Here is a 17698-nt window from a genome sequence, read left to right on the forward strand (position 1 = left end):
ATGGCAAAAAAAAAAAAAAAAACTTGTTTTTAAACTTACAAAGGTATTCATGTACTAAAACTAGGTTTTGTTGCATGCAAAGGGAAGGGTGCCTTCACCTAGTACCAGATCTGGATCTAAACCTTAGCCTGCACCCCAGCCACCATCCTAACAGCCTACCCAAACTTACAACATGAGGTCTACCACTCAACCTTCATCCTCATAGCAAGGAAATCAAGCTTCACATCAAGGAAATCAAGTTAGGCCATCTCACAGGAGAGCAGGATGGTTCTCTTCCTCACAGCCAGAGTTTCACACACTTAGGGAGACTTGGGATACCCTACCAAGTTCTTCACAAGTAACTTAGTTGAGTTGCTTCTTTCCTAGATGGTTGTGTAGATTGGGATATTTTTTAACAAGTGGATCTATTTTTTATTTTGTAGCCTTCACATGTAAATAGGAGCACTGGTGGTGTGAGGACTAAAGGACAGCTTGCTGCACTAAGGCCACCAAAAATGAATTTAGTGGGTGGAAAGAGTAAAGACAAGAAATGAAGCTATTGGGTATGCATGCCAGCATTGGGAGTAAAGGCACGGGCAGGAGAACATGTGGGCCTGCAACTAGTGTTTTTTGTGAAGACCACTATTAGCTTTTTGTAGTTATCAATTAGTGTAAAAAACAATCACCTTGTTTTGAGCAATTATATTTATGTATATATATTTGTGTGTGTGTAGCTGACCTTGGAATGTGCTTTTTTGTAATTTATTAGAAGTTAAGGTACAATACACTCTAGGTTGTTATTATGGTATGAAATTTTGTGGTATTATATGGAAGTTGTGGTATTATGGTATGAAAGTTGTGGTATTTATTCAATTCAATTTGTATGGAACATTATTTGTCCAAACCAGATCATTTGGAAGTTTATTTATTGCTGCTACAGATTGTGTCCAAATAGATTTTTTCAATATAGAGTGTATGGAAGTTGTTATTGTGGAATGGTTGTTATGGTATGCGCAGGTCATTGATAATTGACCAATACTTCTTTCATTATATGCCCAGAGACTAGTGGCATGACCAGTACTTCTTTGATTATTTCATTAAATGGTTGTTATGGTATGCACAAAATACTCAATAATTGACCAATTCTTCGTTCATTAACATATCAAAACATTACATCAATAGGCTAGTGCTATTACAATGCAAATTCATTAACACCATTGCTATAACTATCTCTACTAACCAATTAACTATTTCAGGGAAACAACCTTAGTCTCTTCACTCTAGAGAATTCAATTGAGCCAAAACACAACAATAACATAACAATAACAAAAAAGATCAATGACAAAATGCATGCAAACTTCCACATTCTCTATTTCTCTTCATCAAACATGGCATTTTCCTTAACTTTTGCACAGACGGCTCAAGCCTTTCTCTCCATCTCCTTCGCTTTATCTTCCTCTTCAAGAGCTTTTTATGCCATTTGCCTAGCTTCTTCTGCCATCTACCTTGCTATATCCACCATTTCCAAAGCAGTCCTTTCCCTCTCATCGGCAAGTTAGAGAGCACTCTGAAGCCTAGACATCCTTTCTAGAGCCAAAGGTGTAGTTTCATTCCCATGAGGACAAAGAAAGGACACTTAGGACCAATCTTATAACGACTACAACCCAAGAACCTCCTCCCAAAATTATACAAACTCAAACTTGTTCTCAAGACACAAGTCTGCTCATTGCACATATGCTCACATGAACTCGAGAAATTACCGCTTAATGAAGACATATCAACAAAACACGATTCCCGAGAAGTACAAATTTAGAGTTTCACACAGTAAGTTGGCACTTGAACAAAATCTAAAACCCTAAATCGAGAACAGACACAAATACCTTGATTTTCTTTACTGAAACTACCTTCCCTAGCTTCGATGTTGTGAAACTTGTGTTTTCTCCCCCTCCAGACTCTCCAAACCACGAAGAACACGTTGATCTCACCACAAGTCTCTCTCTCAAAAATTTTATGAGTTTTGGGTGTTTTGATTCGTGTTAAGTTGTGTTTTGGGGTTAAGAGGTGTTTTTGTAACGGCTGGGCTTGAGATGAGTTACGGAGATTGACAGAAACATACCACAGGTGGGTTAGGTGACACTTTTCATACCACAGGTAGGTAAAGTGATTTTCACCCAAGTCACAGGTAGGTTATGTGTAATTACCCCATAAAATACATATTACTACATATTTTGAATTTTTTTTTTTTTTTTTTTTGGTATAGAGAAATAAAATTAACAACTAAAAAGCAAACAAGGAACCAAGACAGAGCCTGTTCAGGTATAGGTCACTGAGATCAAAATCTAAAAAACTAGAAATGTCCACAAGCGGACTTTCAAAAACAATAAACAACATCCACAATAGCCTTCGCATCTAATTCTACTTCAATAGCTGCTATACCACAACTAATACAAAGATTAAGGCCATCTCTAAGTGCCCAGAGTTCAGCAAGAAAACTTGTTATTCCTATTTTGCGAGCAAAACCGGCTACCCAAACGCCCTCTTCATTGCGAATCAAACCGCCTCCCCCTGCCAAACCTAGATTTCCAAGAGAGGAGCCATCCGTATTCAATTTCATCCATCCTGCCATTGGTTTAGACCATCGGATTGGTCTAGTAACTCTAGCAACGGACCCCTTATCAGGTACAACACAAAAGATGTACTCAAAGGCTCTTTGAGTGATTTCCTTTGCCAAGTAGGGGTTTGGCCCAGAATTCCTGAAGACCGTATGATTCCTGTGCTTCCAGATCAACCAAATGGCAAAAAGAAAAAGATGACTCCAACGAATATGAAACTAACCCGTGATATGCTTGTTTGTACCATTAACTTTTAGCCACTCCTGTATGCCTTTTTCAAAGAATTGCTTGTTAACGTCATGCACTCCCAATTGGATCCAGATAAGCTTCGCCACGTCACAGTCCCTTAAAGCATGCATGATGGACTCATTAGGTGAATGACACATGGGACAGGAACTATCAGCTGCAATACCCCTCGAAAATAAACAATCCCTTACTCCTATACTATTATGTAAGCAAAGCCAGACAAAAGTTTGAATCCTGGGCAAGACCTTTACCTTCCAAATCCAGTTACCCTCAAATTGAACGTCATGATCCACCCTTGTAGCTAACCTATAAGTTGACCCAATATTAAACGTACCATGGTCAGAGTCTATCCAAGTTAGCTTATCCCCTCCTCTTGAAGCCAAAGCAACAGGGACTACCTGGAGCTCAAGTTTAATTAAATCCGGAAGAACAAAAGGAATTTTGGACCAATCCCACCCACCAACGGAGACAACATCCTTCACCCTTAGCTCCATAGCTTCACTAGTCATAGGGCCCTGGATGGTTTGCCGTAAAGGGCCAAGCTTAGTCCAGTTATCATTCCATAGACTGAGATTACTTTTCCTTCCAATGGTCACCTAACTCCATTTTTGAATACCTCAGCTCCCTTTTTCATTGCTGACCACACCCTAGAGTAAGGTAATTTGTCACCATTTCTCAAGTTAATTCTTCAGGTGTTACACTACTTACCTTTAAGCACTTAAGCCCATAAGGAGCTTCCTTCTGTCTTATATCTCCAATTGAGCTTTGCTAAAAGGGCCAGGTTTCTTCCCTTAGCAGACTGAATCCCTCAACCTCCTTCCTCCTTAGTCTTGGTAACCTTTTCCTAACTCACCCAATGAGTTTTTCAAGCAAACTCCGACGATCCCCAAAGAAAATTCCTATTTACTCTATCAATGCCCTCAGAAACTTTGCAGGGAGGTAAGAACACTACATGACATAATTAGGGATATTTGAGGATACATGCTTCACCAAAACAGCTCTACCCACCAATGATAGCAGGTTTGCCTTCCAGCCTGAGAGCTTCTGCTTCACCCAGTTCAAAACAAAGTTGAAATCATTTGCTGAAGGGCCAGGATGTTATATGGGGATACCAAGGTACTTACCAATATTCGGGGTAGATTGGAAACCCAAAATATTGCATAAAGAATCTCTCGTGTCCCTATCTACATTTGGCGAAAAATAGACTCTGGATTTCGCCTCACTAACTGTTTGCCCAGATCGATCACAAAACTCATTCAACACCTCTCGGATTGTGGTACAGTTTGCTTGGTCTGCTTTAGCAAATAAAACCAAGTCATCCACAAAGAAAAGGTGAGAGAATGCTAAGCCTCCCCTAGTTGATTTCATAGGGGTCCACCTTTTAGAGCTGCACTGATCTTCAATGAGTTGGCTAAGAAGATCCATACAAATAATGAAGATGTACAGAGATAAAGGGTCTCCCTGCCCAATTCCTCTAGAGGGAGAAATTTGCTCCAACCTTACTCCATTAACTAAGATCGATGTAGTGACCAAGGAAATACAGCTCATGATAAGCTTTATAATCCCTTGAGGAAAATTTATCCTGATAAGCATCTCCCTAATAAAGCTCCATTCGAGCTTATCATATGCTTTCTCCAAGTTTATTTTAATTGCCATATACCCAGTCTTGCACTTCTTTTTACTTACAGTATGAATAAGTTCCTGGACAATAATGGCATTGTCGGTTCCCCTTCTACCTGGGATGAAAGCAGTCTGGAGCGGTGAAATGATTTGGCCGAGCAGCAGCCTCATTCTCACAACAAGAACTTTTGACACAATCTTGTACATTGTGTTATAGAGACAGATAGGACGATAATTACTAAGGGTCCTATTTAAGAACTCCGGAACTTCTTTTCACCAAAAGACCTTCTTTACTTCCTCCATAACTGACCTGCCCACTACAAGCCAAAAATGTTGGAAAAAACTAGTGTGTAGACCATTGGGCCCAGGAGCCTTGAAAGCCTTCATTGACCAAAGACCTGCTTTAATTTCCTCATCAGTAACTTCTACTTCAAGACTGTCACGGTCCTCATCAGTGATGCGAGCTTGCCAAGTACTGGCGGCGGGTATGAAGAGGAGCAAAGGCAAGAGACGTACTGTATAAATTAGAAAACCCATTCCGAATCACTTCCTTCACCTCAAACTCTTCATGCATCCATTCACCAGTGCTAGACATGATAGCTCTAATAGTGTTTCTCTTCCTTCAGACCAGAGTTGAAACATGGTAGAAGGAAGTATTTCGATCACCGAACATCATCTAGTTCACTCTGGATTTTTAAGCCCAAAGCTCTTCTTCTTGATTGAGAACACCAGCCAATTCTGTTTGGAGTTGCCTTTCTAGATTAACAAGACTGTGAGATGGCTTAAAGGCTAGACTTCTCTGGATTCCATCCAACCTGGCCATGATCCTTCTCTTTTTTGCAAAAAATTGCCAAAATGGACTTTATTCCAATTTGTGGTATCTCGAGAGAATCTAGTGATAGCATCTTGAAGGTGATGGCCCTGACTCCAAGCTTGCTGGACAACCATAGGAAATGAGGGGTCTGAAAGCCAAAAACTCTGAAACTTGAATGGCCCAATTGGTTTGGACCACTCAGAAGGTCTGGTTTCTAGAAGAACCAGACAATGATTCGAGTGGCACCTGGTTAAGTGGGAAACTTTAGCTTCAGGGTAGAGAGTGCACCAATCAGGGTTAACGAAGAATCTATCTATTCTCTCTTGGATGAGAATGGGAGCATCTCTGCGATTATTCCAAGTAAACCTTGAACCTGAGAACCCCAGATCAATCATATTACATCTGTCCAGGCAATCCTTTAGAAGTAGTGATCTCCTGATGTTGACATCCCTTCCTCCTAACTTATTAGCACTAGAAAGAGGCTCATTAAAATCCCCTGCAATAACCCAGGGCATGCTATGCAACTCCGCAACATTTATTAGATTATTCCATAGAATAGATCTTTCAACAAACCTAGGGCTAGCAAAGATAGCTGAAAATAACTAGGACAAGTTTGAGGTTCGTACCTTAATGGTAACATGTATTTCTTGCTCTGTTTTGGCCAAGAGTGTGACTTCTACTTTGTCTGAATTCCACAAAAGCCACAATCCCCTAGCACGGCCGATTGTATCTGTAAGGATCGCTCCATCAAACGGCAATCTGTCTATAATGTCTTTTACTCTCTCCCCTTCTAGGCGAGTTTCCATAACCATAAACACATCAGGATCATAAACACGAACCAGCTCCTTAATATGACTTTGAAAACTGGGTTTTAAGGCACCCCTACTATTCCAAACGATGATATTCATGATAAAAGATATGAGGGGAAGAGGACAATCGTCAATAGGAGGTAGAGGCTCCTCCTCCTCCTTCAAATTCCATCCCATCTTCTTGAGCATCACCACTGGTTGGCCCTTCCCTATCATAAGTGTCAGTCAAAACTCCAGCACTCCCATCTCCAATTAATTGATAGTCAATAAGACCTCCAACAGTCTCTACTCCGCCAAAAACTTCGCGTGAGCCACCTCGCACAAGCTCGTTCTCCACACGGTCGGTCTTTCCTCCTCTAGAGCTAGACCGATGGTTAGCTAATCCCACCAAGGAATTGGAATTTGTCCCCAGAGCAGAACCGTCACTGATGAGGACCCCGTCACTGCTCTCAAGATGATTTTCCAAGCTACCTTAATCCTGTTGTTGCACCAGCCCGTTACACGCAGCTGGCTTACTTGAACTTCCAGATTGATGCACCAAGTCGTTCTTTGTTGAGAAAGTGAACTCGCTATTGTGACTTGCTCCATGGCTATAGCTTTTCAGTAATGGAGGAGTAGAATTGTGGTTATGAATGTTAGTGAGATTTACGGCTGAACCATTAGAGGATAAAAGTGCCTTACCACGTGCAATGCCTTTTTTGCCCTTGACCGACGAGCTGTGGGCTAGGGATGGGGATGCACCACTATTAAACTAGCCCACAATCGGCATATTAATGTGAGATGGGCTTGTAGAAGAACAGTCCATATTCATTGGCCCATCGTCCTTGTTTGCTGGCCTAGAGCTCGTAGTCATGAAGGTTTTGTTCCAATGAACTTGGCCAGTTGGACTGACCTCCCTTGGCCCCACTTAGAGGCATGCCATACCACCACTTACTCTGAGATGGCTAAACGTACCCCCTTCATGCGCTCCCCTCGCAGTCCTGTTACTCCGTCATTTTCTGGATACCACCAACCAAGGACTATATTTTTCCTCTTGCTTAGAGGGTGTGGGTTCATCCCCTGATGTGGGGTCCACCTGGTCACACTTTTCGTGTGAGTTGCTGCTCAAGCCAGCCCCACTGGCGTTACCTACCTTTTCCGGTGATGATGGTTCTAGGATAGCATAAGGACACGCTTCCTTGCGGTGTCCAATACAACCGCATATGAAACACAATTTGTGAATCCCTTCGTATTTCACCGGTTGATTCATACCTCCAACCAAGATTGTGGTGACTAACGGCTTGTCAATATCCACCTGAACACAGAGTCTTGTAAAGCGGCCCCTTGTTTCTGCTGCTGTGTGAGTATCTATCCGCAAAACCTTTCCAATGGAGTTTCCCAATTGTTGGAGAACCTTAACTTCATAATATTCAATAGGAAGCTCATTAAGTTGGATCCACACGGCAATGGTGGACACACTCGCCGTTGATGGCTTAAAAGTGGGCTCCCAAGGCCGTATCGAGAGAAAATGATCCCCGATGAACTATGGACCTCTCCTAAGAACCATATCATGATCCTCCTTGCAGCTGAATCGCGTGAGAAAAAACTCCTTTCCAAGATCAATGATATCCAGTCTGCCGGTTGGTTTCCAGAGCGCATTGAGTTTTGTTTGAATATAGTTAAAGCCCATGGCTCGACCATAAACTTTGACAATAAAGGAACTTGCCCAGGCTGCTCTGATACGATGCTTAACATCCTTGGAGAGCTTTACTGCAGCGAACCCTTCTCTAAGTTCTTCAATCTCTTCATCGGAGTCTATATCTGTATCCATGCTCTCATCAAAGGCAAACACGTGGTTATATGCTCCTGGTATCTCCCCCAAAAGCTTATCCTTGAATGAAGCTTCTACTACCTTAGGACTTTCCACCACCCTCGAAGAGCTAGGCCTTGCCTCCAGCCTTGTAGAGAAGCCAGCATGACGGACATTCTTCACCTTCTTGTTGCTACATTCGAGCTCTTCTTCCTCTTCTCTAGAGAAAAAGTGGTTTTTTGTACAGATCATTCTAAAAGTTGCAACTCTTCTAAAAAAAAAAAAATCTAACCATTGAATTGTATGTTTTTTACACTTTTAATACACATGTCAAATTTTGTTTCAATCGGATATTATTACTATATGATCTATAAACTTATATTTTATGCATAATTTTAAAATACAAAAACTTGCAAAAACAATTTATTGATGACATAACTATTGATCTTTAATTTTCTTGAAATTTTGCAAGCATGAAGAATATAAGAAGCAGATGTAATCCAATGGTAGATTTGTCAATATTCACCTCCAATAAAAAGATATTGAGTAAAGTTGTAGTCTAAAGTTACAATCAATTTTGTAGCTAAATTTTGTTCTTTGACAAATCCACCATTAAATTAGATTTTCTTCTTATATCTTTCATGCTTGCAAAATTTCTAAAAAATTAAAGATCAATAGCTATATCATCAATAAATTATTTAAATTGCAAGTTTTTGCAGTTTAAAATTATGCATAAAATATATTCTTACATATCATATAGTAAATAATATCCGATTTGCACAAAATTTGACGTGTATTAAGAGTGTAAAAAACATGAAATTTAACGGTTAAATTTTCAAAATATGCAGTAATTTTAATGATATTGAGTAATGTTGTAAAACTTTTTGTCCCAAAAAAAAAAAAAAAAAAAAAGCATAAGATTTTGGACAATCAACATAGCATATTATATTTCTTTACAACAAGCTACAACCTACTGCATCCACCAGAGCCTTCAAGTAATTCAAAATGAACAATTTCTTATTCAATTCATGATGAATCACATACATTCACAATGTTCCACTCGATTTCACACACGGGTTAATTATGTAATAGTTAGACATAGACAATCGACAGCCGAAAGCTATGAATAACTTGACTAGGGGTCCCAATACAATCAAGAGATTAGTTAGAAACTTAGAATCCTAGGCACCCCGTGAACATCAACAACTTCAAAACCAGCCATTACTCACTAGAGCCTAATGATAGTGAGCCAGGAAAACAAATTCAAATAAAAGATATAATTGTCTCTCTGTTAGGATATGTTCACAAGCTATGAACTCAAATGTGTTCTCTGTTTACATGTGAATATTTCAAATGGAATCGACTCAATAATTTTGTCAAGGGGCTAATTTTTTTAATTTCTTGAAGGACATAAAATATTAAACAGTTATCATGTTATTAATTATTACAAATAAATTTCCCTTTCTCTATGATTATGAGATAGAATCATGTCTAGACTGGTTTCTTTTTTCTTTTTCTTTTTCTTTTTTTTAATTCAGACAATATTTATTGTAGAATCCAAAATTGGATGGTGATCGAATATGTACAATAGGATAAGATGCACCAAATCCTAATTAACACATCACATATAAATTAGTACAGATTTGGTTGTTGTGATAGATATTATAGGGTTTCATTAGGGTAATGTGAGTTATCATCTCCATAATTATCTTCATTTAGGCTTGAATTTTGAATTATTTCATTTTCACTGTAAATCTTGTGAGGGTAGTAGGCTATTTAATGCATCCAAAATAATATCAATAAAACCTCTCTCTCTCTCTCTCTCTCTCTCTCTCTCTCAATAAAATCTATTTTCAATTATCTTATATATGGCTGTTGTTTTGATTCAATTGTTTCAATTTTTTTCCCAACAGAAACTAATTGTTCATTTAGCTGTGATAGAATGAACGGATTATTGCATTTTTTTGGTGAACCATGACAATCTATATGGGATTTCAATCATTTTATTTGCCACTTAATTGTTATTCTTATTTGGAGAAATTGTATAGTAGACATCTTTGCAAAATTTCAGTGCCAAAAGGTTGAGTATACGTTTGGATATGAATTATTTTTCTGCGTTTGGCGTTTTGCCTTCCTTTTTTTTTATTTTTTTTTTTTTTATGTACGCGTTTCAGCTTTTAGGAGACAAAGTGTACTGTTTATGCATTGTTCACGCACTGTTTATGCACTGTTCACAAGACCTACAATCACTTTATTCAAAAAAAAAAAAATTTACAAATGGGTCCCACAACACTCTTCACACATTTAAAAATTATTTTGCTACAGTGTTTTTTGTTTTTTGTTTTTAACAAAATAAGCTATATCCAAACGGTTGTGCATGCATAGGATAATTGAAGTTGACAGGTTTTGCATGCATAGGATAGATGATTGGTCAGTATAATTTCTTTTTTTACGGAAAAAAAAATAAACTCTATTCTCTATAACAGTAAGGACTAAGGAGAAATGAGACCCCATGATGGGATATGTACTACCTGAAGGAAGTAAATTTTACTTCTTTTTTGGATAGTTAAAAGTGGCCTTCCTAGATTTTCAAATTTATAGGCAGTGATAATTGTATGGGTTTTTTTGGCAACGTTATGGTTCCTATTTCCTGAACATAGACTTACTGAAATAACAAGAAAACGTTATTTCATGTACATACGTCATCATTGGAAGTTTCTTCCTTGGACACACAAATTTTAAAATTTGAATGGCTTCAATCTTCAATGCAGAGAAGGTTTCTTGATGCCAAAGACAACAAAGCCAAAACCTTGGAGGAATCGAGACAACAGCATGTTCTCAGATATTCGAGACAACAGCATGTTCTCAGATATATTTTACTATTGTTCAAGTCAAAGTGGTTCAGCAGTACTACATGTAACAAATTTCAAAGGAAAAAAATATATAAAATTACCCAAAATATTATTACTACATTCTTTAGTCTTGCTTAATGTTCTTTCCAGTTAATACTATTAAGAGACCAATTCCCATAATCTAGTGTTATATACTTATATATCAAAAAAAAAAAAAAAAAAAAAAATTTCAAACTTGGTAAAATTATTCTTTGGAGCAATACTCCATTGGAGATTGCTGATTTCAATCTGTCATAATCTGATACTTATTAGGTTTTAAATTTTGATATATTTTTCAAATTCCTAGGCCCTAGCATATAAATATAAATACTTCCATTTATATATTTATTCATTGCTAGAGCATGAAAAATAAATAAATAAATAATCACACATCTGATGTCCAAATGCTTTGTTAATGAAGGGAATTTCACCCTGAAAATGCATTCCATATAAATACATTTGACTACAAAGAAAGTGCCCCATAAAAAATCCCATTCTAGGCCAGAAGAAATCAAGTTTCAGTCTCATTAACAACAAAGCTTAGTCCTTACCAAAGGACATAGCATTACAAGGACCTAGTTTCATCACCAGTGAGCAGTTAGTGAGTTATCTCTAAGCCTACCATTTGAAAATTCAAAATTCCGCTAGCATTGGTCGAATTAATTAATTAAGTCAGGGAAATCAAAGGCAACTGCTACAGTTGCCCAATTCTTGAACAACAGCTTCCATGGATGGCCTCTCCATTGAGGACTCGAGTGTGCAAAGCAAAGCAATTCTTGCAAGCTTGGTTGCTTCATATTCAAAGAACCGGTCATGAAGGTTTGGGTCGATAAAATCTTGAACTCTGCCAGACTCTGCACCAAGTCGTATTGAGTTAGTGACTTTCCGCTTTCCTGAGAGGACTTGGAAAACGAGAACCCCAAATGCATATACATCACTTTTCTCCGTGAATCTACCGGTATTTGTGTATTCAGGAGCTAGATAACCCATTGCAGCACTTCCCTTGAGTGCTGAGAAGACAACATCATTGGTTAGAAGCTTGTGTAGGCCGGACTCTGAGAGCAAAGGGTTGAATCGCTGATCAATGAGCACCTTCTCAGCTGAAATGTTTTGGTGAACAAGAGCGGGCTTGTTCACTTTGGAACTGTGTAAGTATGCTATACCTGCATAGGAAAAACAACAAAGCTCAGTACAAACAAATTAAAAATATAATCTTTCAGAATTCATCCACTTTCTTCAAACTGAGCCTAAATTCTGATGAAATTGAATCTTTCAAAATATATGCTTTTGTGAAAAAAGAACATAATCTATGAAGAAAAGAATATAATGAAACTCAAGTCATTCTTAGAGTGAGTTCCCAAAATAAGAGACAAACATTCTTCAGTAGAGAGGTATTCTATGTTTGAAACCAGACTTTCTAATCCCAATTTGTTCTGTAAAGAATACGAAATAAATTCGTCTTGTAGTATGTCCAAGATTATGTTGACAAAATGCCTGCCCCAAATTGATTTCACAATCATATATGGCAATAATATATGGTGAATACATACTATATGATATTTCTCAGCCCCAAATGATGTACACAACAAAATATGACCTTTCATCAATATGAATGACCAAAACCTTAACCTTCACATTCTAATTGAAGTGGGTAAAGTGAAACAACAAACTGACCTTTGGCAATACCCTTCACGATGGAAACTCTAGTTGACCATTCAAGAACATGGCCATCACCATCCTTTACATCAAGATAGCGCAGCAGATTCCCATTAGGAACAAAATCATAGACAAGAAAGCACTCACCACGGCCCCTTGAACAACAAAATCCTCTCAACCTCACCAAATTCTCATGCCTCAATGAGGTCAAAATATTTAATCCCTTCAAGAACTCAGATTCCTCTGACTTACAACTACTCTTGCTGATGCTTTTGATAGCAACAACCGACCCATCTCTTAAAATACCTTTGTAAGTTGCAGAAAAGTTACTCTTACCCAACAAATTCATCTCTGAGAAGTACTGCGTAGCTGTCTCCACCTCTTCCAAATTGAACATAAAGCTCTGGAAGACTTCTTGCACAAACCCAGTAAAATTTCGGCCATCAGCTAAAGGGTCCCATCCACTAGAATACTCAAGGTTGATGAGAGGAGAGCCATTCTTCCTGTAAACCCCTTTAGCCTGGTCAGTACTTAGGTGGTTATCAGAAATATCAAATGTAGTGCCAAGCTTCTGTTTCCTCTGGCGATATTGAGTGAAGGCCAGAATTCCTATGGCTGATAATGCAATTGTTACCACAATTACACCAACAGCAACAGAAGCCCGTGACGATTTTGAAGGATTTGAGCACTGAGTTTGGTTGCAGGGCAACCGGACATTTGCTGTTTCAGGGATATCTCTTGTTGGCAGATTGGTTGATCCTGGTCCATAGGGTTCAGGCAGACTTGGATTGACATGATCTGAAGCATTACAAGCTTTCAATGATGAAAACCCAACCCCACATAAACCAAGGTTATTTTCGAAAAGAAATCCTCCACTCAATCTCTTCAGAGCTTCATTAAGACATTAACCACAGAGAAAACAGAATCAAATTGGGTTTACTTAATCAACAAGTCAAAACGAAAATGCTCAATCAAAAAAGGATAGATTAAACATGGGTTAACTATTTTACCAGGAGGTACACTGCCAGAGAGAGTATTGTTTCGAATGTCTATCACTTCAAGCAAAGGGGCATCAGCTAATTTTGTGGGAATTGAACCAAAGAGGTGATTGAAACTCAAATCAAGCCTCACTAACATTCCCAAATTTCCTAAACTTGCAGGGATTGCTCCGGTCAGTTGGTTAGATTGCAATGCAAGAACACTAAGCTTCATCAGAGAACCCAGCTGTGTAGGTACACTTCCAGTGAACTGGTTATAACAAAGTTGCAATACTGTAGAGTGTAGAGCAGAACATAAGCAAAGTTTGAATATTTACCACTTCATTTCAGATTACATAAATTGCAAGCAAGTTTATGCTTTTTAGAGAAAATCCATAAAAGCAATCAGCATAAGCAAAGAAACCAAAGAACAAGATACAAGCTTTTTCATTCATTTAGTCCTATTGTATCTAACTTTGGGAGCAACCAAAAATATGTGCGAACAAAATAAAACCAAAACTGCTTATCCACCCATGTTTTGCTGGAAGTCAATAAAGTTTGAATCTTTTCATTATGTATTAGACTTTTAGCGTGCCCAAAAAAAAAAGCTAAATGGTTTTATGAGACACATCATATGAGCATTAAGAAGTTATTTATTTGTCTAATGATTTAAAAAATTTCCCAAAATTGAAGAGCAAGATTCACAGCTCTTTGCTCTGCTTCCTGTATCATCAAAACTCAGTTGGATCCCTTGAGACTTCCCATTTCAGTAAAAAGGTCAAAATATATATATATATATATATATATATATCTCCGAGACAAAGTGTAAGAGTGAATAAACAAAACACAAGAAATACACAAAATCAAGTTGAAATCTTTCAACCAAAACCTGTAAGTAGTGAAGCATGGTATGTATCAACTATTAAAAGAGAAATCAAAATCCTCATCAAATCACAAACCCGCATACACATGCTAAGAAGTAAGGCCAATCTTTGAATATTATTGAACCTCTAAAACTCATCAAGTTCAAATTTATAAGGTTTTTTTTTTTTTTTTTTTTTTTTTTTTTTTTTTTTTTTTACAGAACAGAAATACAAAGGACTCACTAAAACTAAAAGTACTAACCTTGTAAACCAGCCATGTTTCCAATCTCAGGAGGTATCTCCCCAGAGAGATTATTCATATTCAGATACAATTCACTGAGCTCAGTCAAGTTTGCCATTTCTCTTGGTACCTCTCCATACAGAGAGTTATAATGCAAGTACAGCCCTGACAAGTGCTTCAGCCCTTCAATAGCTGGAGAAAGCTTGCCTGAGAGCCCTTTTCCCTGCAATGAAATGTTGGCCACTTGACCTCTCTCATTGCAAGCCACACCTTCAAAGGAACCATCACATGGGTTGCCATTGATAGTCCATGAAGATAGGTACTGGTTCTGTGGGTCCAAAGCTGCTTTCATGTCCATCAGTGCTCTCAGCTCTGGGTCTGCACAGACACAGACCCTTGTTGTGATTGTGACCAAAACCAGAAGACAGAAGAGAAATGCAGTGAAACTCATTTTTTTTGTTTTTGGCTCAAGGCCTCAGAGCTCTAGTTTTGAACCCTCTCTCCCTCTTTGTCTGATTCTTGCTCTTCTATGTTTTTTACACTTTTACTTCTTCTTCTTCGTTTCTTTCTCTTTGTTTCTATCTTGGGAAGAGAGAAACGGTGGAGAGGAAAAGACAATGAAGCAGAGAAGTGGACTAGTGAAGCGTCCTATTGTAGTTGTAGGGAACCGCAAGTACACAGGGAATGGAATAGTTTGGAGCCTTATTATTGGCCGTTTGATTAGCTGACTTTTTTTATGGAATATTTCTTTTTAGAGAGAATTTTTTTGATGGAGCATGAAAGGATTGGTAGAGGCTCACATACATACATGACAGTGTATTACATTCTCCTTCTGCGAACAGAGTTTGAATTCCTTTTCCAAAAAATAAATAAATAAAAGAGAGTTGGATTTTTTTTTTTTATATAAGTTTGATTGAAAAACTTTAAACAAGTATAATAAATTAATAACTTTAAATTCAGTTAAGTAAATTTCTTTACATTTATAGTAGATCTCATTATGAATGTAAGCAGAGAGAGTATTATATTCCAAACTCCAAGAGTTAAAAAAAAAAATAAAAAAAAAATAAATAAATAAATAAAAAAAACTCTCTCTAATGACACAATAACACAATAAAAAATGTGAAAAATATTGTAGTAAAATATTTTGTGTCTCTAACCTATATTACTTGTACCTAAAATGTGGAGTGTGTGAGCACTCCTTTTTCTTTTCTCTTTTTTTTTTTAATTTTTTTTAAATTTTTATTTTTTTTTTTTATTCTTCTCTCTTTTTTGAGTTAGGCGTGTGAAATTATGAATAGTCTTGAAGCAAAGAGTACAATATGTTTCGATGGATACACTCATTAATGCAAGCCATGTAGAATTTTTATTGTCATGGCAAACAAAAGTAAACGTAAATTTTGATTTCTCTAGGTTTTTACTTTTTTCCCCCTTTGAAACCTACATGGTACTGCTGCAAGAATTATTATGTTTTAATGCTTATTTGATTCTTTGCTTCCTTTTGAATTGCCGTAATTCTAACACCACAAATTATTCTACAACTCTTTTGCCACAATTCTAACGTGGTAGATTGTGAGTAGTTAATTATCACATACACATAAACCCATTATTTTTTTTTTACCAATTATACTTTGTCACGTCATAATTGTAATAAAAAATTGTAAAAAATAATGTGATACTAGACTTTTCCTTCAAATTGAAATCATTGGCGCTTGTAAACTTGCAATTAGTACGGCTCATATTTAACACAACCAATATCCAACATATTTTTCTTCTCAACAAAAAAAAAATTCAACATATTTTCTTCTCAAAAACAAAAAATATCCAACATATATGTATTTTCTCAATCAATTAATTTCAAAAATCATTTAGATATACATAAACGGTTGAGATTATAGTAACAAATAAAAATCATAAAAGTTTTGAAATATTTATTAAATTATTATAAATTTTCTACAATCCAATAATTTATTTCTCTATTTTAGTAGGTCCTATGAATGCTGACCCACTGAGTTTGCCACGTGGCCAATAATGGACGGTCATTGGTCCTCGGCGCAGAGTTTCTGACACGGCGAGGATGTTTGAATTTAAAAAGTGAAAATCACATGTGGACATCCTACAATAAGTCATTTGCACTTCCACAAATGATTGGCTGAAGATAAAATAAAGTCAAAAAAATAGAGAAAGTGATGGCTTAGAAGCAATGATGTCCAGGGACTCTCATGGGATAGTGCACATCTGATTCAAGAAATTTGAAATTGATATGCAATAAATATATATATATGTAATGTTGGCGACAGTGGTAAACGATTTAGGACAGTGTAGAGTGTACGTTTTGCTTTTACAATGCTGTGGCGTGTCAGAGTCTATGAAAGCACTGGTGGGTTTCTTCTTGTTTGTAATTTTTAAAAATATGTGCGAGTTAAAATATCTGTAAAAATATATATAATGTTATTTAAAAATTAAAAATATGTGTTTAAATATATATATCAAATAGGCATTAAATGTTAATTAATACTGTATTAGTTTATGAACTATTTTTAAAAATATTTTTATGAGAAAATGATAAACTAAGGTCTTGTTTGGTATAGTAATTTAACAACGTATTTTTAGTTTTTAAACAACATCACACATATTTTAGGACGAGAAATGATATATCTACAACATTTTTACAACAAATCCTAAGTAGCAAGTTGTTACTGGTTGTTATTATTGGGGCAAAAAAGTAATCTTAGTGTTAATTTCAAATTTGAATCAATAATAACTAACCACTTATGATTTGTTGTAAAAATATTGTAGATATAGTATCTCTTATGACAGTATAGAGTGTACATTTTGCTTTACAATGTTGTGGCGTGTCAGAGTCTATGAAGCCACTGGTGGGTCATATATCACATTTCCCACTTCTCCTCATCCATTTTAGTCCTGACTCGTTTGTACAATTTCATTTTGAAATTCCATAAATACATAAGTATATTTAACCCTATTTGGTATCATTTTAAGAAGGTAAATGTTAACTAATGCTGTATTTAAATAAATAAGGTAAATGTTAACTAATGTTAACAACGTATTTTCAAATTTTAAATAACATTACACATATTTCAACACATTTTTTCACTCACACGTATTTCCAAAAAATACAAATAATGTTATTAGAACAATGTTATTAAACATCCCCTAATTAATGTTGTTGATGATTTTATA

The 17698-nt window shown here is 36.7% G+C and overlaps 2 protein-coding genes across 2 annotated transcripts; both read right to left on the reverse strand.

Moving 5' to 3' along the window:
- Positions 1–4730: 4730 nt before the first annotated feature.
- On the reverse strand, positions 4731–6179 carry LOC126700811 (uncharacterized). The gene is made up of 3 exons (XM_050398995.1): positions 5898–6179; positions 5273–5795; positions 4731–4972 (listed from the first exon to the last, which is right to left on the reverse strand). Exons 1-3 carry the CDS (start codon positions 6177–6179, stop codon positions 4731–4733), a joined length of 1047 nt encoding a protein of 348 aa, XP_050254952.1.
- A 4975-nt stretch (positions 6180–11154) lies between these two features.
- LOC126699103 (somatic embryogenesis receptor kinase 1) lies at positions 11155–15146 on the reverse strand. The gene is made up of 4 exons (XM_050396683.1): positions 14519–15146; positions 13427–13687; positions 12435–13307; positions 11155–11923 (listed from the first exon to the last, which is right to left on the reverse strand). The coding sequence occupies exons 1-4, from the start codon at positions 14946–14948 to the stop codon at positions 11442–11444; spliced, it is 2046 nt and encodes a 681-aa protein (XP_050252640.1). The 5' UTR covers positions 14949–15146; the 3' UTR covers positions 11155–11441.
- Positions 15147–17698: the final 2552 nt, after the last annotated feature.

The sequence above is a fragment of the Quercus robur genome, chromosome 9, assembly GCF_932294415.1.
Source record: "Quercus robur chromosome 9, dhQueRobu3.1, whole genome shotgun sequence".
In the NCBI taxonomy this organism is placed as follows: domain Eukaryota; kingdom Viridiplantae; phylum Streptophyta; class Magnoliopsida; order Fagales; family Fagaceae; genus Quercus; species Quercus robur.